At 67.2% G+C, this 22889-nt stretch overlaps 2 protein-coding genes across 7 annotated transcripts; one reads left to right on the top strand and one right to left on the bottom strand.

The window, feature by feature from the left end:
* Nucleotides 1–210: 210 nt before the first annotated feature.
* Nucleotides 211–20068, bottom strand: TSPAN4 (tetraspanin 4). Of its 6 annotated transcripts, XM_060158156.1 has the most exons (10): nucleotides 19590–19896; nucleotides 15224–15319; nucleotides 12824–12954; nucleotides 11828–11907; nucleotides 4129–4320; nucleotides 2793–2867; nucleotides 1808–1909; nucleotides 1596–1727; nucleotides 1442–1525; nucleotides 211–695 (listed from the first exon to the last, which is right to left on the bottom strand). In XM_060158156.1, exons 4-10 carry the CDS (start codon nucleotides 11888–11890, stop codon nucleotides 627–629), a joined length of 717 nt encoding a protein of 238 aa, XP_060014139.1. In that variant the 5' UTR covers nucleotides 11891–11907; nucleotides 12824–12954; nucleotides 15224–15319; nucleotides 19590–19896; the 3' UTR covers nucleotides 211–626. The 6 variants fall into 6 exon arrangements, with proteins under 6 accessions (XP_060014139.1, XP_060014135.1, XP_060014137.1 ...); XM_060158152.1 differs by lacking the exons at nucleotides 12824–12954; nucleotides 19590–19896 and adding an exon at nucleotides 19923–20068; XM_060158154.1 differs by lacking the exons at nucleotides 12824–12954; nucleotides 19590–19896 and adding an exon at nucleotides 18616–18903.
* Nucleotides 20069–20178: 110 nt separating this feature from the next.
* POLR2L (RNA polymerase II, I and III subunit L) lies at nucleotides 20179–21677 on the top strand. The gene is made up of 2 exons (XM_060158158.1): nucleotides 20179–20338; nucleotides 21406–21677. Exons 1-2 carry the CDS (start codon nucleotides 20244–20246, stop codon nucleotides 21512–21514), a joined length of 204 nt encoding a protein of 67 aa, XP_060014141.1. The 5' UTR covers nucleotides 20179–20243; the 3' UTR covers nucleotides 21515–21677.
* Nucleotides 21678–22889: the final 1212 nt, after the last annotated feature.

Below are 22889 nucleotides of genomic sequence, written 5' to 3'. Positions count from 1 at the left end.
TGTTCTCTGCCACGGCTTGGAGCCAGCCTCACTGAGGTTCTCTTGCCATCCTCTGCGGGCGCAGGGGCCACCGTCTGCCTGGCCAGGGAGCTCCCCCTGCTGGGCCCACGCACATCCCGGAGCCCCACTCCGGGCACCAGGCAGGATCCACGGCCACACAGGGCCTGCCTGGTGTGGCCCCCCCGGGGTCAGGGCAGTGAGAGACACGGCTCGGGGGCTGCTGCCCACACACTTTATTAAGACGCACGCAGAGCCGGCCGCGGCCCTGCTGTGGAACGTGGGTGGACGGGGCTGCAGACCCGCCTCAAGCACCAGGACCAGTGGTCAGTCCCCCACCTCCCACCCCAGCCCCCCGCCCTGCACAGGGCTGAGGGGGAGCACACTGCTCTGGAGGGTACCTGGGTATAAGAAGCGTCAGAAGCCCCTCCCGACTGCAGCCCCGGCCGCACGGCGGCGCTCACAGGCCTGGCTGGCAGCCCTTGGGGGGCTCTGGCTGCCCGGTCCTCCCGCCCCCATGCCTGGGCTGGTGAGAGGTCCTGTAGCGGGAGACGCAGGTGGGGACACGGTCATCTCCCCAGGGGCGACGTCCTTCGGCAGCAAAGCAGGGGTGGCGGGCAGCTGGCAGCCTACGCACAGTAGGTGTCAGCCTTCACCACCTGGCAGTACATCGTCATGGCAAAGGTCAGGCCCAAGATCTGTGGGGAGAGGCGGGGGCTGGGCAGGGCTGCTCCAGGGACGACAGCCCGCGGCAGGCACCCCAACCCCAAACCACAGCTTCCCAGGTGGCCTGGAGCCCCCTTCCCTGGGGAAGCCTCGGGTAGAGCCTGCCCCCCACGGGCCCCTTGGGCTCAGCCCCAGACCCGCCTTCCCTTTGGGTTGGGCTTGGCCACCCTGGGCTCCGCTGGTGGTCTCAGGGCCTACGGGTTCCAGGCTAGGGCCCCCGCAGCTGCCCTCTGCCCCTCACCCCTTAGGGAGTGTCTGTCTGGGACCCCTGTCTGCACGCCACAAACAGGAGCTCCCCCAGGGTCCTGGCACTCGGGTCTTGCATGGGGGTTGGGGAGCAGAGGCGGGCTGGCTGGACTTCACACCAGGGCCTGGGCTGCCCACTTCGCTCTGCGCTGGGCAGTCCTGTGACCACCACCCACCACGGCCACTGGGCAGGGCCTGCAGGGATGGGGCTGGCACGTGGGCCCTTAGTAGAGGCGTCCAGTCTGTGCTTCCGTCCACGCGGAGACGGCAGGGCCCTCTGCTCAGGAGTCTGGGGCAGCCTGTCCTCTGAGGCGTCCAAGGTCACCTCCCCGTGGACATCGTCCCTGACTATCCCCCCGTGAGCCCCACCTCCGCCTGGGGACCCACACTCCTCTGCTGCTTTGTTCCCTGGGCTCAGGGCCTTCACACATGCTGGGGGCCGGGGCCCGGGCAGGGGCGGGTCCCCGCGCACCTGGACCAGTGCTGTGCACAGCCCGAAGACACCCACGGCCAGCAGGTGCTCCTGGAGCCACACCTTCACCGCCTCGTAACACGGCTGCGGGAAGAGCAGGCGTCACGGGGGCGCGAGGCCGGCCCTCCACCCCCAGTCCCGGGGCCAGGCTCACCGCCTTCCACCAGGTGCCGGGCGCGTGCAACCCGCAGCTCTCGCTGAACTCCAGGCAGCAGGAGTCCGGCACGCGCGTGGCGTTGTAGACCTCGAACCAGTCAGTGTAGTTGGAGACCCCGCAGCAGCGGAACTGTGGGAGAGGTGAGCAGGGACTGTGCGCCGGAGGGGGACACGCCCCCCGCCTACACGCCCGGCCACGCCCCGACTCACGTCTGTCTGGATGATGCTCCAGGCGTTGGTGAGGCCCACGTTACCGGGGGTGCCATACAGGTGTAGGCCCTTTTTCAGGTCCCGCTGTGCATACCTGTCGATCTGCAGGACAGCAGGGCCCCTGTGGCCAGCTCCACCTGCCTCGTCCCGACCCCGGCCCGCCCCGGCCCCCTGTGCCTTTTGTCCCCCTCCCTGCGGTCACCTCCTCCCAGAAGTGCCACCAGGCTCTGGCCTTTGCCCCAAGGTCTCCCTGGGCCTCCCGTGGTGCCGAGCACGGGATCCAAGTCAGACACGTTAGTTAACGTACAGATGGAGACGGACGGGCACAGAGACCCTCGGGGCTGTGTCTGCGCACACCGGTTACAACCCACACGGCTCCGTGCTGCCAGCCGAGAGGGCCCGGATCTTGGTTCCTAAGAGCATTCGTTCTCCAATAAAGGAACCAGGCTCCCTGGAGAAATGGCCGATTCCAGGGCTGGGGCAGGGAACCCCCAAGATGGGCCTGGAGCGTCTTCTACCACCAGAAAGGAGGGAGGTGCTCTGAGAGGCACGTAAGGGACGCGGGAGCCGACAGAGCTCCAGCCGCCAAAGCCAAACCGGATGAGCAAAAAAATAACTGTCTTGGAGTATAACCCAGAGGATAAAACACACGTAAATGAGCCCTCACTTGTGTAAGTGAGCAACTGAAGGGGAGTGGGGGATGGGAGCTTTTTCCCCTCCAGCTGACACGCAGCTGAGACAGCGGGGGACCCAGCCCGGGCCTCCTGGGAGCTCAGACACCTTCCTGGAGCCTCCAGGCCCGGCCTCCTGGGGCTGCAGTTAGAAGCAAACCCACGGCCCGGCTCCCAGTGTCTGTCCACGCAGAGCTGGGCGTCCCTGGCGTGGGTTCTCGGCCCCTCCTGCCTCCTCGCCGCCCACGCCGCCTGGGCCTCGCTGGGGGGGGGGGGGACACCCACACCCACACCCGAAGCGGAGGCAGCCGTACCTTGTCGGTGTAGGCGAAGAAGAGGATGGCGAGGGAGGCCTCCAGCAGGAACACCAGCAGCAGCAGCACGAAGAACTGAGGGTGGGGAGGCCACAGCCTCAGCAGGCCAGCCCCCCAACCTGCGACAGGCGCCCCCAGCCAGGTCTGCAGCCTGGGGACCGCCAGGCCCCTGGCAGCTGCGCCACCTCCCTCGGAACCCTCCCGTCTCCATCCCAGGGGCCGTCGTCTCTCGCTTGACCTTTAAGCACGTGTGTGTGGCCCGCGCCTGTGTCCTTGTGATGGGCAGCCGGGTGGAGGGACGCCCCGGGAGGCCCCATCCAGGGAGTGGGTCCAACTGCAGTGACCCCCCCAGCCCCCAGGTCACGTCCCCAAGGGCAGCGGGGGGGGGGGCAGTGCCCACTCAGGGAGGACCAAGCTGGAGGAGCCATGACCCCTGACTGCTCAGACAGCTCACAGAATGGCAGACTCCACTCGGGCACCCACAGAGGCACAGCCCTGACGCCACAACCAGGCTGAGCAGTGGAGCCTGCCGGCACCTCCTTTCCCGCCACATCGCTCCCCCAGAAAGGAGGGCGGGGGGCAGGGCCAGAAGCCAGGGTAAGTGGGGCACACCGCTCTTTGAAGCCCCACTGGCCCCATGGGGCCCCTGGACAGAGTGGGGAGAAGGGACAGGGCCAGGGGAGCGGGCCCGGTCCTCTCCTGGGGTGCCCGATCTTGTCCCCCCTCAACCTGGGCCCACGCTGCCCCAGCAGGCACCAGCCTCCGAACTCCAAGTCACCCCGTGGGAAAGGCCAGGGTCGGGGCCCCACCCGCGCCCCAGCTTCCTCCTTCATCCAAGGGGCCGAAGCCACGCGCTACCCGCTGCTCCGAGGGGTCCAAGCCCCGACGGGAACATCTGGCACGTGCTGGACGCTTGCGGAAGCTGTACAGATGGGGGCGTGCCCTCTGAGAGCCTCTGGAGGCCCCACCCGTGACGAAAGCCCCATTTGAAGCAGGTGATTTAGGGCCTGGGTGGCAGCCAGAGGCCTCTGTGCTGGGCACACTGATAGGTAGGGAGCCCGGCCCAGGGATCATTTTCCTCCATTATCTGTGATTAACATTCCCGCCTCTAAATCCATCTCCAAAGCTGAGGGTCCTGGGGAGCCAAGAGGGCTGGACAGGAGCTGGAGAGGGAGTCGTGGGAGAGGGGGTCTTGGAGGAAACAGGCCCAGTATCGGCTGGAGGGGCCCTGCCCGGCACACGTGTGTGTCTGTGTCTGTGTCCCTCAGGGGAGGCCTCCCCCGAGCACCACCCCCCCCACCGCGTCCCGCCCGGCGTGCCCCTCCCCCGGACTCACAGTGAGCAGAAGGCATTTGTTCTCCTTGATGGCCCCGATGCAGCCCACAAAGCCGATGGCCATCACAAAGGTGCCGGTGACAATAAGCAGGTTGGCGGCTGACAGGGACGGGAAGGAGGAGGACAGGGTGGCGAAGTTCCCCTGCGTGGCCGCCAGCCAGATGCCGACGCCGAGGATGCCGCAGCCTCCCAGCTGGGCCCAGGACAGGGCGAAAGGGACAGGGGGGCAGGAGGTGAGCAGCCCACCAGATCCCTGTGGGCGAGCCCGGGCACCCTCGCTGCCTTGCTGACCTCCCAGTCTCGTCCTGTTATGGGGGCTGGATCCCCCACACACACCCTCGGCCCCAGCTCTTCCCTAGGAGGTGCAGTCCCTGGAGCTCCTGCCGGCCCGCTCCCTGGCCCCCTCCCCTCGACCACTGGAGCTTTTATTGAACTCCATAATTGCTCATTATTACAAAAATCGATTGAGACAGGAGGAAGAGGCAGAGAAAGGCAGGCGGTGATGAATGCGGGGACGGCTCTTGGCCTGGGGAGGGGGGGGCAGGGGCGAGCCAGCAGGGCGCCGAGGGCGCTATGGCTCCAGACCCCGGGACTCTTGAGCCTCTGGGTCGTCTCCAGATGAAACGGGAGCACGTGTCCAGGCTGGGCCGCGGGCAGGCGGCCCCCACACATGGCTGACCAACCCCTGGACCTACAGCATCCTGGGCTTTGGGAGACCACCTGGGGACTGATGCCTACGGGCTGGCAGCCCTGGGGGCCCTGCCCCACTCAAAACTGGGCATCACATGGGGCCCCGCACCCCCCGGGCCCAGAAGCCTCCTCGACATCTGGCCTTGACCCTGGCAGGGACCCCCCACCCCAGACTCAGGCCGGATGGGCCCTGAGACCCCTGCCTGAGGAGGCTTCCGCCTCCCCGTGGGCCTCCCCTCGTGTACTCACTCACCCCACCCCCACCAGCAGGCAGCCCTGGCTACAGGGGTGGGGATGGGGGACGCTGCTCCGCTCTCACTAACGCACCGGGGAGCACACACCGTGCGTGAAGCCGGGCTAGCAAGAGACCGCAATTATGGGGCGGGGGGCGGTGGTGCAGCTCCTAGCCCAACAGCAGCAGCAGCCGCGGGGTCCCCGAGGGGTGGGCGCGCCCGGGGCTCTGGCCCAGGCCTCCCGCTGGCGTCTAAGGTCCCTCTGGGCCTCGCCCGGAGCTGGCTAAGCAGGCCAGGAGAGCCCCAGTGGGGGTCTGGTCAGCTTAGGGCAAACACAGGGCTCCTCTCTGACCCCCACCCCATCCCCCTTTGCACCTTCCACCAAAAACAAGAGCTTCTGTCTAAAAATTATAAACCACCCACTCTGAACGCTCCTGGCTGAGGGTGGGGCCTGGGTGGCAGCACTAAGCATCCCAGACAGGACAGGGCTCTCGTGCCCTGGCCCGCATCCCATCTGAGCCCTCCTCGGGCGGGGTGGGGGCTGCAGCTCCGGGCGTGTGCCCGGGGGTGGGGTGGGGGGCGTTGGGGGGCCAGCAGCCGGGCTGGGGGCACTGGCAGCGGGTGACGGCCCCGAGGATCCAGCCTCACCGCAGAGCTGGGCTGGGGCACAGCCCCAGGTATGGTGGGGTCTGCTGGCTGTACGGAGATGTGTGTGCCCCCACCTGTGGGATGGGGATGACCCCCGTGTGGCAGGCCCCGGCCAGCGGTGCGGGGACAGAGCTGTCCACGGTGCTGACCGCTGGCAAGGCCACCATGAGGGAGCAAGGCTGGCCACCAGCGCCTCTGGGCACCCACACCTGCCCAGGAGGTGCCGTGATGGGACACGGAGAGGCTGGGACACGTGCTGCCTCCCTCAACCCTCCCACCCGACCTGCAGGTGAGGAACGGGGAGCTCTCCAAGGACGCCGGGGGGAAGGCTGAGCTGGGAGCAGCCAGCGGGGCCCTTGCAGACCTGCGCAGGCAGAGGGCTCCCCTGGCCTCTGGCCGGGACTGGGGCAGGGGAGGGACCCTGGGGCAGAGGCCAGGGAGGGCGAGCGTGGGGGCAGCCTCCCCTTGGAGGGAGCTGAAGTCGGGCCACTCTGGCTGCAGGAAACAGCGACCGGCCAGGCTGTCCTGGGCCCTCGCCCAGCCCACACACGTCCGTCCCCTGCAGAGCCCAGCAGCGCCCCCTCTGGGAGGGTTACGTCTCCGGGCTGAGCCCCCAGGCCAGGGCCCCAGCGGGGTGGGTGGGGCTGCCTCTGAGCAGAGAGAATTGTTATTTAAAACCAAAGGGCTGCCCAGCTGGCTCTGCCTTCAAGGGCAGCGCGGATGGCTCCAGTCAGCAGGAAAATGAGCCCCTCCGAGCTCCCTGGCCCCGTGGGGACGCGTGGAAGGGCACGGGGAGGATACCACGGCAAAGTCACTGTGGAGGCGGTGGGGGGGGGGCGTCCGGGTCGGGGGTATCCTGGAGGGGCTGGGCGCTGCCCCCAGCCTTGGTGGAAACAAGATTTCTTCAATTAAGACTCCACAAAGCATCCTCACCTCCAGCTCCGAGGTGGCAGGAGAGACACCCGCCGGCTCTCACCCAGGTGCTGCCGTCACACGCACTGTGATGCGGACACACAGCCCACGTCCCTCACCATCACACAGTTTCACCCAAACACGCACACACGTCACCGACGCACTGCCCCGAAGCCCCAGGCGCCCCTTGTTCCAGCACATCACAGTCACCAGAAGCCCAGCACTCACGGGACGCATGCGCGTGGCTAATAAAACTACCTGTAATTTTGAAATCTGCATAGGCAGCTTTTAAAACATTTTGGCAGGAAGATTACAGCCTCCAAGTACAGGAGAAGATGGGCCCTGTTGGACCCAGACAGGACATCCAACTCAGGACAAGTGGGGCTGAAGTCCTGGGAAGGCTGGGCACTCCAGGTCCCTCCCAGGACACGGTGGCCGGGACGTCAGCAGTGGGGCCACCCCCACCCTCCCCGTGTCCCACGCTGCACATCCCCAGCCCCACTCATCGCTGCCTGGGCCAGACAGAGGCCCAGGCGGGGCCCAGGAGCAGACCCCAAGCCCACGACAGCCTGGGAGACGAGCCCAGCCCGCCCACCGGGGTCCCCCGTCCCAGCCCTGCGGTCACCGGGGCCTCCCTGTCTCCCTCGCACACACCTGGGGCGCACACCCTGCCCACCTGTCCCCACCGGAACCCAGCCCATTGCCTGGCATGTCCTCCCCACTTCCTGCTGTCTCTCTTCTCGTCCACACATTCTGGGGGCTGGCCTAGGTCTTGACAGGTGGGGCCACTTGGTGAGGCCCATGTGGGGAGGGTACCAGCCGGCCCTCCACTGCTGCCCCTCCAGCCACATGGCTCAGGGTGGCAGATGGCCGGGCAGCTGGCCAGGTCCTTGGAACGGGGTGGAGGGCTGGGTGCCCACAGGGGCCAAGCCTGTGTCCAGAAGCCCCTCCCCCGGCAGCCTGCACAATCTTGGGGTGGGGGCCGGGCATGGTGGGGTGACACGCCCCTCCCAGCCAAGAACAGCCACAGGAGACGGGGAGAACACGTCTCTACGAAGTTCAAGAACGGCAAAATGTATCCCCTGTGTCAGAAGTGACGTCTGCAAGGGCCCAAGGCCGGGGCTGGGGGGACTGAATGCAAGGGCTCAGGGACCATCCTGGCTGGGTGCCGTTCCCCCGGTGACATCTCCTCAAGCTGCCCACTGACATCTATGCAACGACTGTAATCCGTTTCCTTAAGCTCCAGCAAGCCCCACATTCCCCCAGGCTCCAGCCCATCAGGTAGGTGGCCCCACTGACTGGGGACCCCCTGAGGCTGGTGTCCAAGGAGGAGGAGCGGTGCCTCAGGGCAGCCGGGGAGCAGACAGGGGGCAGGGCCTACGATGGCGATGGCGAGGTGCGACCGGGCCCCCAGGCCTCTCCCCTGCCCCCGGCCCCGCTTAGTGGCTGAGGCCACACCTCTCTGCCCCAGACAGAACTCCCAGAGCCCCCGACCACCTGCTGCCACCCACTCCCTAATGGGAGCGGGACGGTTCAGAAAGGGATGCTCACGCGGGACCGACATCTTGTGGCATACTGACCCCTGACCTGACCAGGACGACCAAGGACCCCCGCTTCGGGCTGCCCACCCACCCCGGCTCGGGGTCCCCAGGCAGCAGGACCCCCACTGCCCTGCCCCAGCCTGTTGCAGGAAGAAACCGGAGCCAGAACACACAGACGCCCTCAGCACCTCCAGAAGGCTGGGGCCAAGAGGAGTCACGGGGTCTGAGGTCTGCAGGCCCCCGGCCTGCGCCGGGACCTCCGGCAGGGCACCCTGCACGTGCCTGTTTCCCCGACTGCGGCAGGGCTGGGGGAGGTGTTCCCACAGCCCTGCACAGCCCTTTGCCAGCATCTTCCACCGGTCTCGGCGTCTTGCCCAGAGGCCAGCGACAGCAGACCAGGCCTCGGTCTGTAGCTCATCAAAGGGGAAAACCAAGGCCCCCCTGTGGTGCTGCTGGGGAAACTGAGGACCCCAGGAGGGCAGGACTTGCCCAGAAGCCTGGGCGGCAGGCAGGGCTCAACCCCCAGCCCAGCCACACAGACAGACCCTGGCCACACTGCAGGGGGAGGCGGAGCAGGGAGGGGCCCAGATGCAAGACCAGGAGGCGCGCCTGCCAGGGAAGCAGGGAGCCGGGCCCTCAGCTGGGCAGGTGCGGGCTGGGCTGCATGGCTGAGGCTTGGGTGCGGCCCCCCGGCCAGGGGGGCCCAGAAGCACCTTCCCCTTTCAGAGCCAGCCCTGCCTCTGCCCAGGACCGCCCCCAGACCAACAAGACCGCCCCTGGGGCCACAGAAACTGCCCCTGGGGGAGCCCTGAGCACCCACCCAGAGCTGGAGAGGGGGAGGGAGAGCGCCCCAGGGGGCGCACACAGCCCTACTCACCAGGAGACACCCCTGACTCAAGGACCCTGGCCCTAAGCTGCCCACCACCTGTGCACGCCTGCAGGAGGGCAGCTGTGTCCCCAGTGGAGCTGTCCCTGCCCTGTGAGGGCCTGGATGCCACAGGAGGGCAGGTGGAGGTCTGGGGGTCAGTTGGCACGGGGGCCTCTCCTCCCCTGGGCGCCCCCTGCTGCCCGCCGGCACCTTCTTGGCTCCCTGTCTCAGGGCACCCGAGCTGCAGTCCCTGGTGACAACGGGCAGGCGTGTTTCCTCTCCCGAGATGGGCCAATGACCCACAGGCCACGCAGGACCAGGCAGATCCACCCCAGTACAGATGGGTGATGCTTTCCAGCGCCAGTGGTACCTGAGGCTGGAGGCCTCAACCCTGCCCTTCCAGTCCCCATCCAGAAGCCCCCAGGGAAAACCCCGCAAACAGGGCGCACAGAGTCAACTAACTTCAGAGCCCGCCCCTCCCCCATCCTCAGCCGGGGGCGCTGCCCCGCACTGGGGACGGAGGGGGAGGGGCGGGCTGGCGTTGCCGGAGGAGGCGAGCTTAGGCCTGGGAAGAGAGACCTGCCAGGCGTGCAGGTGCCCAATGGGGCCAGGTGTGAGTGACAGGGCCTTGCGGGGGACCTGCCTATGGACAATGGGGGCTCTGAGGTGACTCCTGAAGGAAAGGGGTGCCCAGCACGGGCTGGGGGGCAGGAGGAAGCCACGGGGAGGTCACTGCATCTTGACCTCCAAGCAGGTCCATGGGCTGGAATCCTCACTCCCACTTCCCCTCAGTTCCTCCCAAGTGGGAAATGGGGGGGGCGGGAAACCTACTCCTCCTGCGGGGACTCTGCACCCCCAGACAGCAAACGAGCCAGGCTCTGGGGGAAGGGGTGCTCTAGCAGCAAGGGCCTAGTTGACAGCTGCACAGGGCCCGGGGGATGGATGTCCCACCAGCCCCCCGACCATGCTCACCACCCCGGCCTCGGCGTGTTTCCCATGGGCCCCCTCTCTGACCCCCAGGCCTCGAACCCCTCTGGGCACAAAGGTGGGGTGTGGAGAGACCAAGACAGCACACTGGCAGGGGCCCAGTTTGCTTGGCTGGGGAGTGTAATTGGATAATAAAAGGGAACTGGATTTTCTAGCCCAGGAGGGGATCCCAGGGGGTTCCTGAATTGTTCTTTCCTGCGATGAGGACGTCATCCACGGCAGGAATCAGTGGAGTGTGTCCGCCCTGCAGCTGGTACGGAGGCTCCTTCAGGGTTCACAGGGCAGATACAGTTCGGCCTGGGGGCCCATAAGGGTGGGCTGCTCTCAGAGCACAGGCCCCCTCGAGGGGCCCCCTCTCGTTTACCGGGCAAACAGGTACCCGGGTCACTGAGGAGGTCAGGGAAGGGGAGAAGCAGGTCCTGCCCACCACCTGGGACCATCCCCCACACCCACTGCCCATCCCCCAGTCAGTCCACCACCCTCACTGCTCACCACCATCATACCTACGGCTGCCAGCTCTGGTCACACTGCCTAAGGCACACTGACCCTGCCAGCAGCTCACTGCTCACTACGCTTGTGCCCACTGCATCTGGTCAATGTCCCCCGCCAAGAGAAAACAGTCACCTCTGCACATGCCTGGACACAGCTCCAGCTGTACCCACCTCTGCTGCTGGCTCCTGGCCTCTCGGGGGGCTCCTCCGCTCTGGGCCCGGGCCTCGCCCCTCCCAGGAGCCCCTTGCAGAGAACAACTCTTCGGGTGACTGCCTCGGGAGGGGGCAACTGGGGCAGGAGCCCCCCAGGCTGGCCACCCGTCCCAGCAACCCTCCCACTTCCCAGGCCAGAGTCCAGGAGAGAAGGGATGTGCAGAAATGCGGCCCGGTTTCTGAGCATTTCGCCTTAACTGGACCTCATGCAAATGAGCTTACAATTGACAGCCTCCTTCTGGGGTCCAGAGCCCAGGCAGGAGAGAAAGCCACGCCCCCTCATTCCCAGTTGTGGCAGAAGGGTGGGAGCAGAAAGTGACCTTGGCATCAGCTCTCCACCAACCCTCCCCCAACCCAGCCAGTGGGGCCCAGGCCTGGCCAGGCATGCTCTAGTTGCTCAGGTGTGACACCTGCCACAGCCCGAGCCCAACACCCTCCCTGCCCTTTGGGTCTGGGTGGCAACTGTGTCCTCCGGTTTGGGGGGACGGGGCCCACCCTGTAGCACCAATACCTCTACCCTGGACACAGGCACCTCCTCTGAGCAAACCCAACCCACCTCAGCGAAAGTTATGAAAGCCCCGGTCTCCCGCCGACTCCTCATCCCGCCCAGGGTCTGGTCCAGCCGGAGGGTTCACCCACATACACCCTCTCCCTTCCCTGCTTCGGGAGGCTGGGGACCGTCTCCCCTACCCCCCGCCCAGCCCCTCCCCAACTGCGGTCCCTGGAGCCAGGAAGGCCGGTCTGCAGGGGAGGCGAGTGCAGAAAGGACATGGTCTGCGCCCACGAAGAGGAAGGGAAGGGGAGGGAGAGGAAGGCACCAGCGGCTCAGCGCACGGACAGGACCTCACACCCGGTAGAGGCCAGGCGCGGGGCCCCACGCCGACCTGCGGCAGGTGCGGGACACGGCCGGTCTCACAAGAGACAGAGAGGGGAGAGGACGCGGGGCGGCCGCCCACAGGGCAGAGGCCCGGCGGACCCCAGCGGCACCGGAAACCCTCCCCAGGGGCCGGTCCAGCCCTGGCCCCCGGCGACCCCAGGCACACCCCCCAGTCCGCGTCGCGGGTGTCCCCCCCCATTCCAGCGCGAGCAGCGACCCCGGGGCCCCGCCGCCACTCACCCAGAAGAGCAGGTTGAAGGCGAACATGAGGTACTTGACGCCCTGCAGGCAGCCGCGCGCCATGCTGCAGCGCTTCAGCTCTAGGAGGAAGATGAAGGACAGGTCCAAGTAGAAGACCACGTACTTGCTGCCCTTGGGCGACGTGTAGCGCGCCTGGGCCGCCTTGGGGCCAGGGTTGGCGTGCAGGCCAAAGAAGGGGCCGCCGCGCGCGAAGCCCGGCTCCTTGCCCGGCGGCGACGGGCTGCGCCGGTACGTGGACTCGTCCGTGCTCGAGCGGCGCATCGCGCGGAGCCGCCGGGGCCGCCCCACGCTCCGCGCCCCGGCCCGCGGTGGCACCGGGCGCGCCGCTCCGCTCGGACCCGCGGCGGGCCCGGGACACCGGCCGGCCCGCCGCGGCCCCGGCCCCGGCCCCGGCCCCGCCCCGCGTTCGCCCGCCCGCCCGCCTGCCAATCCTCGAAGGCCCCGCCCCCGCGCGGACCCCCTCCACGCCTCGCCGCCCCGCCCCTCAGATCCGACCGCTCCGCCCCGCGCCGGCCAATCGCAGCCCCGGGACGGTGCCCCCGCGCCGCCCTCGGCCCTCGGCCCGCGCCTGCGTCCCTCGCTCCCTTCCCCTTCCCCGTCCGGCCCGGGAAGCGCGGTAGGGAACTGGGGGCGGGCGTCCAAGCAGCTCTCAGTCCCGGGTGCGACGGGCCGGGCCTTGCCCAGAAGCCGCAGCGCGCCGGGACCCCAATGCCGGCCGGGCTCTGAGGCCTCCGACCGCAAGCGAAACGCAAAGCGCTATACAAATAAGGGGTGACCCAGTTGCTGTCTGGTGGCGACTAGCGGCATCTCCGGCCCGGGCCCCTGGCCCAGATCGAAGTAGCGCGGGGAACGCAGCTGGAACCCGCCGGGGGTGCACACTCTCCAGCGGCCCACCCTGGGCTGAGCGAGCGCTGCGCGGGGACCCCAAAGCTCCCGCAGCTCACATAGGACAGGGGTCAGCCTGGGGGATCCAACCTGGTGGGCGGTCCTGGGAGAGGCAGCAGAGTTGAGGTTTGAAGGACAAGCCCCTCAGAGGGGCCAGGGCGAGGGAGAACAAGCGGGGAGGGTGCTCTGGGGCACCCTGGGTGCCCAGAGGGTAGGTCACTCTGTAAGGCATGAAGGGAGGTTTTCAGACTTAAAGGGAGGGGCCGGACACACAGGAGTGCAGGAGTCATCACTGGGCACCCAGAGACAGGCCGCATGCAAGGCTGGCGGCCCACTCCAGGCCCAGAGCTCACGCAGGCCCCCCTGTCCTGCCATGGTCCCATCTCCCTGGGCAGGGAGCAGGCCCGGCCTCACCGGCATGTGACATGTGCCCGTGACACATGTCACACAGGACCCTTCTCTGGTTTGACGCTTTGCTGCCACTGTCTTGAAATTCTCCATGATTTTTTTTTTTTTTTTTTTTTTTTTGTGGTACGGGAGCTTCTTACTGTCGTGGCCTCTCCCGTTGCGGAGCACAGGCTCCGGACGTGCAGGCTCAGCGGCCATGGCTCACGGGCCCAGCCGCTCCGTGGCATGTGGGATCCTCCCGGACCGGGGCACGAACCTGCGTCCCCTGCATCAGCAGGCGGACCCTCAACCACTGCGCCACCAGGGAAGCCCTCTCCGTGATTTTTGACCAAGAGGCCCTGAACTTCATTTGGCACCAGGCCCTCCCAGACACATCCACACAAGCCAGGTGACAGGGACACATGATGCTGCAAGGCCCCTTGCACCGGTGGTGTGGTGTGCACACGTGCTGCCGTTTAGACAGACACACGCCAGGCGCAGCCTAGAAGTCAGAGGTGGGGAGACTCCCCTCAGCTGTGCCTCCACAGCCCACCCATTGGTGGAGGCCCTGGGCCGTGTGGGGAGGACCTCAGCATGGGGCCCAGATGCCTCCTCCCCATCTGCCCTGGGCCTCTCAGCTCAGCAGGGGAGCCAGGCTTGGGGGAGAGTGGCCACAGGCCTGGATGCAGCCTGCACCCTGGACTGGGTCTTCCCAGTCACTGAGGCCGCCCACTGGTGGCGTCCACACCATCGGATGGTCCCAAAAACTAAAGTCCAAAGAGGGAAGGACTCGCCCAAGGTCAGCAGAACTCAGATGGAAGAAGAGAGGAAAAGAAGTCGGGGAATAAGAAGGAGGAGGAAGGTTGGGGGGGGGGAGGCCCATCAGTGACAAAGTGACAGACTGAGAGAGTGAGAGGTGCCCGAGGTAGCATGTCTGGGGGATGTCTGCTGGGCTGGGGGCCCAGTGAGGTCTGGCAGCCCTGCGGGGCCCTGAGGACCACTGCACCAGTCCTGCGCTGCCCCGGCGGGCTCTGAGGAGAACTGCAGCTCAAGCCCCCAGGGCGGTATCCTTGCAAGGTCCTCCCTGAGCCCAGCTGGCCCTGGTAGGGAGTGGGGGCAGGAGAGCCCCAGCATCCCCGCCCTGCCCACATGCCAGCCAGCCTGGGGCTTCCCACAGTCCCTCCACCCTGTCCTCCGCCAAGGATTCTTTGGCGTGTCTGGACCCCTGGAAAGGGATACAGCGGTGCCCACGCGCCAGGGGCCCAGTGAAGAAGTGAGCCTTGCAGGGCCCCCATCTGGGCCCCATAGAGACCACTGGCCGCAGCTCTGCCCAGAGAGCAAGTGGCAGCCGGTGACCCCTGGAGATCCTGGGGAACTCCAGCAGCCTCTTGCTATCTTTCCCTTGGCCCAGCTCAGGCAGCCCCACGCACCCAAGCCAGGGATGGACACTCAGGGCCCCGAGAGTCGCAACGCACGAGAGGGCCTGCGCTCAGTATGCACACTGGACACAGGAGAGCTGACGAGGGCTGAAGGACATGTCTGTCTCCCCAGCCTGGTCACAGGCAGGGTCTCTGAGGACAAGGGTGGGGTCCTCCCCCCGTCGCCCGTCCTCCGCTTCATCACACTGCAGCTCAGGGCGGGGGTGGAAGGGTGGCCTGGGTTCCCACGATGGGGCCCAGCACCCAGGCTGCCCTCTCCCCAGCCTCACTCAGCCAACACCATGCCAATGCCCCCAGAACTCCTGCCGAGCCCTCTGTTTCTAAAACCTGCACCCATCACCCCAGGTGAGCCTGTGAGTCTGAGCTGAGATTAAACCAGAAAACCACCAAGGACGCCAGGGACAATGGCAATGAGGACGTGAGCACATCAAGGCCACGAGTGGGGTGCTTCCCAGCCCCCAGGAACCCTGTCCTCAAAGTCCAGCCGTTCCTCCAGCAAGGGGACCCCGGTGAGACATGCTGAGAGGGTGACAGCTGGCTGGCTCAGCCTCGGTCTGTCCCGGGACCAGGAGAGTATCCAGCCAGCAAGGCCCTTGGGCCAGGCGTTGGGGAGACCAGGAGGCCACCCAGCACTGCCCCCGCTGCCCCACGGGCCGCGACGTACCTGGGTTTGCGGCAGGGAAGAAGGTAGGCGGTGCCCGGCGCCCCTGAAGGCTGGCTAGGCGGCAGGTGAGCAGTCAGCAAGGCCAAAGCCGGAGCTCTGTGGAAGGAAGACGGGCAGAATGGAGGCCGTGCTGCACCTCATTCCCAGCCTCTGTGGGGCTCTCCACTCAGGACCAGGTCCCTGCAGGGGCAGTGGAGGCTGGGTGGTGGTGCACTCAGACTCAGGGGGCCAGAGCACCAACCAGCGGCCCAGACCGGGGGGCTGCATCCCCACCCTCTGGTCACTCAGCCTTCTGAGATGCCCTGGCAGACACGAGAGTACCCACATGCGGACATGCACACAGAGAAGACACATGTTCAGAGTTGGGGACACACACACGGACTGAGGGCCGTCCAGCCCCCAGCGGTCCTGGAGCCCTGAGACCCGCCGGCATTGTCCACTCATTCTGAGGTGCCCTGCACCCCACGCCCTCCTGGGTTCCCAGCAGACAGATGCCATGAGCCACCAGCCTTACGCTCTCCCCAGGGAGCCAACAGGCGATGACTCACATGGGGCCGTGAATCTGCCGTTGGCGCTCGAAGGGGGATTCTGTCCCCCCCTACCAGCCAGGGATTGCGGGGGGGGGGGCAAGCTCACACGCCCCGCCCATCACACCTCACCCCTCAGACCAGAGGCTCCCTGCGGCCTGGGGGGGGGGGCAGGCGCGGCCTGGGGGGGGGGCAGGCGCGGCCTGGGGGGGGGCAGGTGTCTCTCCAGCGGCTCAGGGGCAGCCACACTGGTACAGGCCCACCCCGCCACAGCCATGCCCTCGTGGGCAGCCCACTGCCAGCCAGCCCACTCAAACCCACACCTGCGGCAGACATGAAGCCGCTGAGCGGATGGAGGCCCTGGCAACGTGAGACCTGTCCCTGCATTTAGGGGAACGAACAGCACCCACCACGGTGGGGCGAGGAGGCACGTGGGCCCAGGGCCCGGGACCACCCCCCCAGCAACCGCTGTGCCCGGGGAAGACGCGTCCGTGGAGGGGTTTCAGGCCCAGTGACACATCGAGGGCAATGAGTGGGAGGGACGCGCCCCTCCCGTGTTCTTTGATGAACCCCCTGCCCAGGAGCTGAGGGGCCCAAAGCCCATAGCCACAGCACAGAAGCAGAAGACCACGCATCGCAGCCCACCACTCCTCCAGGCCTGAGGCTGCGTCTGCACACCCCGCACCCCCAGACCCGGGCGCCAGGCCCTACTGGGCAGCTCCACCAGCACCCCTCCTGGCCCCCACCCCAGAGGCACCCCTGGACCCTCCATGAGTCCGGGGACCCAAGCCGCATCCTGGGCAGCCCAGCCACAAGCCTGCAGTCAGGGTATGGGTGCAGGGCCCGACAGCACCGGGCTGGCCCTCTCCCTCACCCAGGCCCAGCCTCCTCCTCCAGGAAGCCTCCTTGCCCCACACCCTGCTCTGGGCTTCCTTTGAGCACAGGTTCCGACATGCCTGCGTCCCCCGGAATGGCTCGTGCAGCCGGCAGTCAGGATGCGGGCTGAATGAGAAGCCCGTGACAGACCCTCCCGCAGCCGTCCAGCCCTAGGCTGGGCCTTCTGAATTCCCCGGGGCCCCAGGGCGGGGGCAGGCAGGGACCTGGGGGAGCGCGAGCCACACAGAGGTCGTGGGTGCCTACCTGGCCAGACCAGGGTCTAACTCAGAGAAGGACCTCCCCGAACGCCAGAACAGAGCTTGCCCCGGAGGCCTTGGAGGCCGGGGGTGGACAGCAGCAGGGCCCGGCCCGGAGCACACACCCCAGCGGGCAGCACAGGCCGCGCGGTGTCGGCCTTCCTGCTGCCACTCCGACCCCCGCAGGCCCCAGAGCCCACCCAGGCCCGCACCCCCTCCCGCCTCCCCCCACCCAAGCTGCAGCCCCTGGGGCTGGGAGACACCCCCTCCAGGGGAGGGGTCCCCGAGGAAGAGGCCGCGGGGGGCCCCAGGCTTTCCCTGGGCCCACCGAGGCCAACCCCAAGTTCAGGGCCCTCCCCTGCCAGCCTGCTGCTCCCGCCGCCCCCAGGCCCCGGGAGCACCCTTCTCCGGTGCCCACAGTGTACGTGCCCCACCTCAGCGCTGACACCCCACCCGCCCCCTCCTGAGCGGTGCCCTCGGGGAGCCCCATGTGGGGCCAGGCTGGCAGAAAATCACATGATCACGTTCCCAAAAGCCATGGGCCCAGCCTGTCCACAGGGTCATTAGGCTGGGCCAGCTCAGCCTCAAGCATGCCTGCAAATACCACCACTCTCGAATACCACCCCGGGGGCTGGGGCCCAGAGGGTTACCGTAGATGCTGCAGGCGGGTGACCCCGTCGGACCCTGGGGAAGCGTCCGAGCACCCCGCTCACCCCACCGCGTGAGCACGAGTCTACCCAAGGCAGCCGGGGCTCCAGGCTGAGCCTGGGACCCCCAGGCCCACACAGCCAGTATGGGGACCCTCCAGCTGGGCAGTGTCTGGTTCCACCCACGCTTCACAGATGGGGAAGCGGAGGCTGTGATCCAGGACCAGGGGCCAGGGTCAGCTGACTCCCAGCCTGTTTCCAGGACAACACTCAGGGCCAGAGGCTGTCTGCAGCTAAAACTTCAATCGCTGATTTCCCCTTGTCCCCTGCCTGCCCTGAAGTGACCCTCCTCTAGCAGGAAACAGGGCTCTTGGGTTCCAAACCACATGTAAGCACAGCCCTCCCTCCCTGTGCCCCCGCCCCTGGGGGCAGGACACCCCATTCTCGGAAAACAAGCGCCTCACTCTCCCTGCCCCACCTCCGGCCCTTCCCAGAGGTCTGGGCCACATCTGTGCTCACACCCCACTGCCCCTGCAGGCAGGCCTAGCCCCGCTCCCCCTGACCCTGTGAGTTGGGCTCCCGGGGCACCCTCCTGCCCCTGCCCACCCTGAGGAGAGCCAGGCCCACGCCCCAGCCTGCCCCCCCACACACACACACACGAGGGGGCCAGCTGAGCAGGGGGCAGGGCTGACCTCTGAGGCTCCCCTTGGTCCTTAGGTCTAGCCTGGCCAGGCCTGAGCCAGGGCAGAGTGGAGACGGAGGGTCAAGTGCCCCAAGGGGCCTCTGTGCACATGTCTGTAGGGGACCTGCACACAGGCAGCCACACTGCTCCCCACCGCCTCTCCTGGGAAATCAGGGAGCTGGAGGGAGGAGACTCCCCCCAATCTACACACAGCTCTCAGAATTCCAGGAATGTCAACTTGGCTCTCGGGCCCCTCAGTCTCTGGGAGTAAACAACTTCTGGGGCCAGAGCAGGATGAGGCGGACCATGGGCCCCTCCTCCAGGAAGCCTTCTGCCCACACCCGCTCCCGTTACCGAAGAGCTACCCAGATGGCATCCCAGATCCCTCCCCTGTTCCCCTCACCTCCACAGGTGCGGCAGCCTCTACAGCTGAGCCCGGCTCCAACCCCAGGCCACTGTGACTCAAGGCCCCTGCCCCCGCCGGGGACAGGATGTGTCCTGTCAGCCTGGGAAGGGGGGGTATTGGGCAGGGAGGTGGCCTCTGCTCGTGGCTCCGCACGTGGCAGGGTGGGGGATGGCAAACGTCCCTGGGGAGGCTGTCAGGGCCCAGACTTCAGGCGGGCAGAAGCTCTGATCAACCTCTCCTGGACACTGGGGACCCCCATCTCCCTGCCCCTCAACTAAATCCAGACTCCGTCACCCACTCTGAGAGGACTGTCAGGCCCCACCCACCCCAACCAGAAATCCAGACGCCCCAGACCAGCAAATGTGCCCAGACTTTGCATAGGTGCCTAAGTTACAGGGGCCACTGTGAGACACATCTACCTTTCTCAGCCCAAAGCTCACCTCCTCCAGGGAGACTTCCCTGCTTCTCACGGCACACAGCCACAGGATCAGGGGGCTCACCCCAGGCCATTTCCAGAGACACAGCCTCCCCTCCCTTTAAATCCTTCATGGCCCCTGCTCCATCACCTCCAGCTCCGACACCTACTCTGTCCCACAAGTACAGTCTCCAGGCCTCAGCCCATGGGTCCCCTTTGCCGGTATCTGTCCTGCTCCCTCACACACACTCGGGATCCCTTGTCAAGGCTCAGCTCAAAGGACACCACTTCCACGACGACCCCCTGACCACCCTCCGCTCCTCAGAGACCCGACGCTCCCAGATCGCAGGCGCCCGACTCATCAGAGCCTGGCCTGGGACGGGTGCAGCCAGCCCCATCCCGCACCCCCTCGCAGCCCCTCCCCCGGGAAAAAGGCAGGAGGGACAGGGGCGAAGCGGACCGAAGCGGCGCTGGGGGTTGGAGCGGCCGGCTGAGCCCGCCACCCGCCGGGTCACTCGCACCGCGCCCTCCCGCCATCAGGGATACGGGCAACTACCGGGCCGGGACCGTTACTGTGCGGGCGATCGGGCTGGGCGGCGACTCCGAGGGTCCTCCAAACTCAGCGCAAAGACCCCCGGGTGTCCACGGGCAGCGGCTCCAGGTGGAGAGACCCTCCCCCCTTCCTGGTCCCCACTGGCCGCCGGTCAGCCGCTCTCCTCGCCCGCAGCGGGGTCGCCGCGCCCCGGCCCGGCCCGCAACTTGTTGCTGAGACTCGTATCGTGCTCTGCGCTCGGGGCCTGAAATTCGCGCCGGCTCGGCTTGGGCCTGGGCCCGGCTCGGGCGCGCGGGCAGCGGGACCCGGACTGCATCCCCGCCGGGGGCGCTATACCTGCGGGCAGTCAGCTCGTCGCGCAGCTGTCAGTCACGCGGACACGAGAAACGCGAACGCCGCCGCCGGGCCCTTACGGCCCCGCCCGGACGCCGTAGGCCGGGATGTACCAATGTGGCAGGCGGGGGGCGCCGCCTGCTCCTGCCGCGGCCGCACGGGCCTCGGAAACTCGTCGCGGAGGGAAGCGGACGGCAACGACACCAGGGCCGGCGGACGGCCGGGCACCCCCCGCGCCATGGGCGCGCCCGGGGCGGGGCCGGAGCCGAGGGCGGAAGCGCCGCAGGATCAAGAAGTTTGGCCGCTGGCTGCTCCGGTGCCGCCATGATCATCCCTGTGCGCTGCTTCACGTGCGGCAAGATCGTCGGTAACAAGTGGGAGGCCTACCTGGGGCTGCTGCAGGCCGAGTACACCGAGGGGTGAGGCGCCGGGCCGGCCCGGGAGGGCCTCCAGCCTGGTCGGGAAGCGCTCCCCGGGCCGCCAGCCTGCGGGGCAGGGCGGGTGGGTCCCGGCCTGAGGGGCCTGGGGGGCCGGGTCCCGGCCCGCGGGGTCGGTGTGTCGGGCCGGTGTCGGGGGGTCCCAGTCTGCAGGGCGGGGGCGGGGGCTACTCACATCAGATTCCAGGTGACCCTGGGCGGGGGAGCTTTCAGTCTCGGAGTCTTTTCCATCCCTGTTCTCCGGACCTGTTCTCAGGAAAGCGCCCCCCGCCCCGACCTCTTAGTTTGGGGAGGGGAGGGAGTCGGGCGTCAAGCTGCTGCCGTCTGGGGACTCCTAGGTATCCTGGCGAGTCTCTCCACCTCCACGGCAAATAAACCCTCAGCCGCCTCTGTCCACCTGCTCCCTAACATCTCCCCGCTGTTAGGCCCACCCCCGTGTACTGCAGACTCACTGGCTTATTTAGGACATAGGACAAGCTTCCTGACCACATAGGCCTCATCATCAGGCTATTGTGGGGGTCCCTCTTCTGTGCTTACTTACCCCTTAGCACTGCAGTTACCACCGTGCCTGTCAGAGTCTCTACCCTGGACTAGAGTCTGACCTTGGGCCCCTGTGTGGACAGCCCCATCCTCATCACATTTGAACCTCTGGGTCCCGGGATGTGCCAGGGAGGCGTAGGCTCTTAGTGCAAGTGTGTCGGATGAACGGGGAAGCGATAGATGGCCTTAGTATTTGCGCCAAGTTCCGAGGAGGCTGCTGAAATGACCAGAGTGCAAGTGAATGCTGGCAGCCTGCACGGGACCCCTCCCCAGGATGCCCCAAGCAGGGGCCACCCGACCTGGCCTCCCCTTTCCCAAGCCACCGCATCGTCTGCACACCAGAGGCCTTGAGGGTGACGGGCGGCGTCTCTGGGAAATGAGAGAGGTGTCTCCCTCCCCAACATGGAGAGCAGAGCCCGTGGCAGCTGAGCAGGGCTTGCTCCAGCTGGGGCAAGGTCCTCCATCTGCCAGGACAAACAGGCTGCAGCCAGCTTTCTCCTCGCCCTCAGGGACGCTCTGGATGCGCTGGGCCTGAAGCGCTACTGCTGCCGCCGCATGCTGCTGGCCCACGTGGACCTGATCGAGAAGCTGCTCAACTACGCACCCCTGGAGAAGTGACCCCTGCCCGGCAGGCCGCGTCTCGCCCACGGCTCGTTCCCTGGAGGTGTGGGGAGCTGGAAGCAAGGCCCGCCCACCCGTGGCCCTGTCGGCATGGGTCTCCCTCTCTGGAAAGAACCGTCCAGTAAATGGTTTTGAGGACCACAAGGAGGTCCTGACAGTTGGCCTGGCTCTGTGAGGCTCCCCACTGCCCGCTCCTGTGTCCTGCCTCGAGCATGAGGCCGCTTGGGGTGGGTGCGGCCCTCACGGCCTGGGAGTGGGGAGGGCCATCCCCAGGGATGAGGCCTGGGAGGGGGGAGGGCCATCCCCAGGGATGAGGCCTGGGAGGGGGGAGGGCCATCCCCAGGGAGGCGCTCAGCCGGGGGCTGCTTTCCTCCAGGGCTCACGCTCGGCTCCACACAAGGCACAGATGTCGGGAGTGCTTGGGCTGGGGGTTCGGGGGCGCTGGTGTCCCCACAGCGGTGTTCCGGGCGCCCTTTAGGCTCAGGACAGACGCCCTCACCTCTTCCTCCCCGGTGTCTGAAGAACCTCGAGGCTTTCTGAGCCCTGAGTAGAGTGCCCGCTGTGGTTAGACGCCCGTCTTGACAGTCCTGCTGCCAGCAGCTTCCGGGCTGCCCCCAAGGCCAGCAGCCCGTTCCCCTCCACAGACAACTCAGATCCCCACAGTGGGTGGGAGGGGCCCTGCCGGCTGGGCTGGATGGGTTCTCGGTGCCCCAGGCACTGACATGCCACCCTGTGAACCAGCGGAGCGCTGCCTCTCGGAGGCCTCTGTCCTGTTGTGGCCAGGCTGAGGCTCAGAACGGGAAGCTGCCGCCTTGGCGGGGGTCAGGCAGGCCCTGGTGCCCTGCAGCGGGCAGAGGGCAGGGCCGTGCAGTTAGCGAGGGAGGCGCCCTTCCCCGGGCACCTTCCTCAGGGCTGGCCCAGCTGCCCGGACGCCTGAAGTGGGGTTCCCTGAACGCACGGGAGGGGACCACGGGAGGGAGATGGGGTCTGTGCAGCGGTGTGAGGAGCTGGGCGGCCCCTGGGCGACAGGGCACGATGGCCACGCCCTGGCTGCCCCTCCAAGCCCAGCACCCCTTCCAGCCCCAGCTCCCACTGCCAGCACACATCCTTCCAGACACACCCCGGACTCGCTCCTGAGACACCAGCCCCAGCACCTTCTCCCGTTCCTGATCCTGCACCGTGGCCAGAAGGGCCCCTGGAAACCACAAGCAGTCCCGGCTACTCCCCGAGGTCTAGCCCCACTTCCTCTGGGGCTCTGGCCACACCACCAGCTTTGCATCAAGGCCTGTCCCCAGCCACCTCTCCCTCGAGTCCCCTTGGCCCACAGCTGGCCCCCTGTCCTCCTCTGTTGTGGCCCTGGGTGGGGGGATCT

Source organism: Lagenorhynchus albirostris, chromosome 9 (assembly GCF_949774975.1).
Source record: "Lagenorhynchus albirostris chromosome 9, mLagAlb1.1, whole genome shotgun sequence".
In the NCBI taxonomy this organism is placed as follows: Eukaryota; Metazoa; Chordata; class Mammalia; order Artiodactyla; family Delphinidae; genus Lagenorhynchus; species Lagenorhynchus albirostris.
Note: the sequence above shows the minus strand (reverse complement) of the source record. Positions and strands in the feature narration are given on the sequence as shown.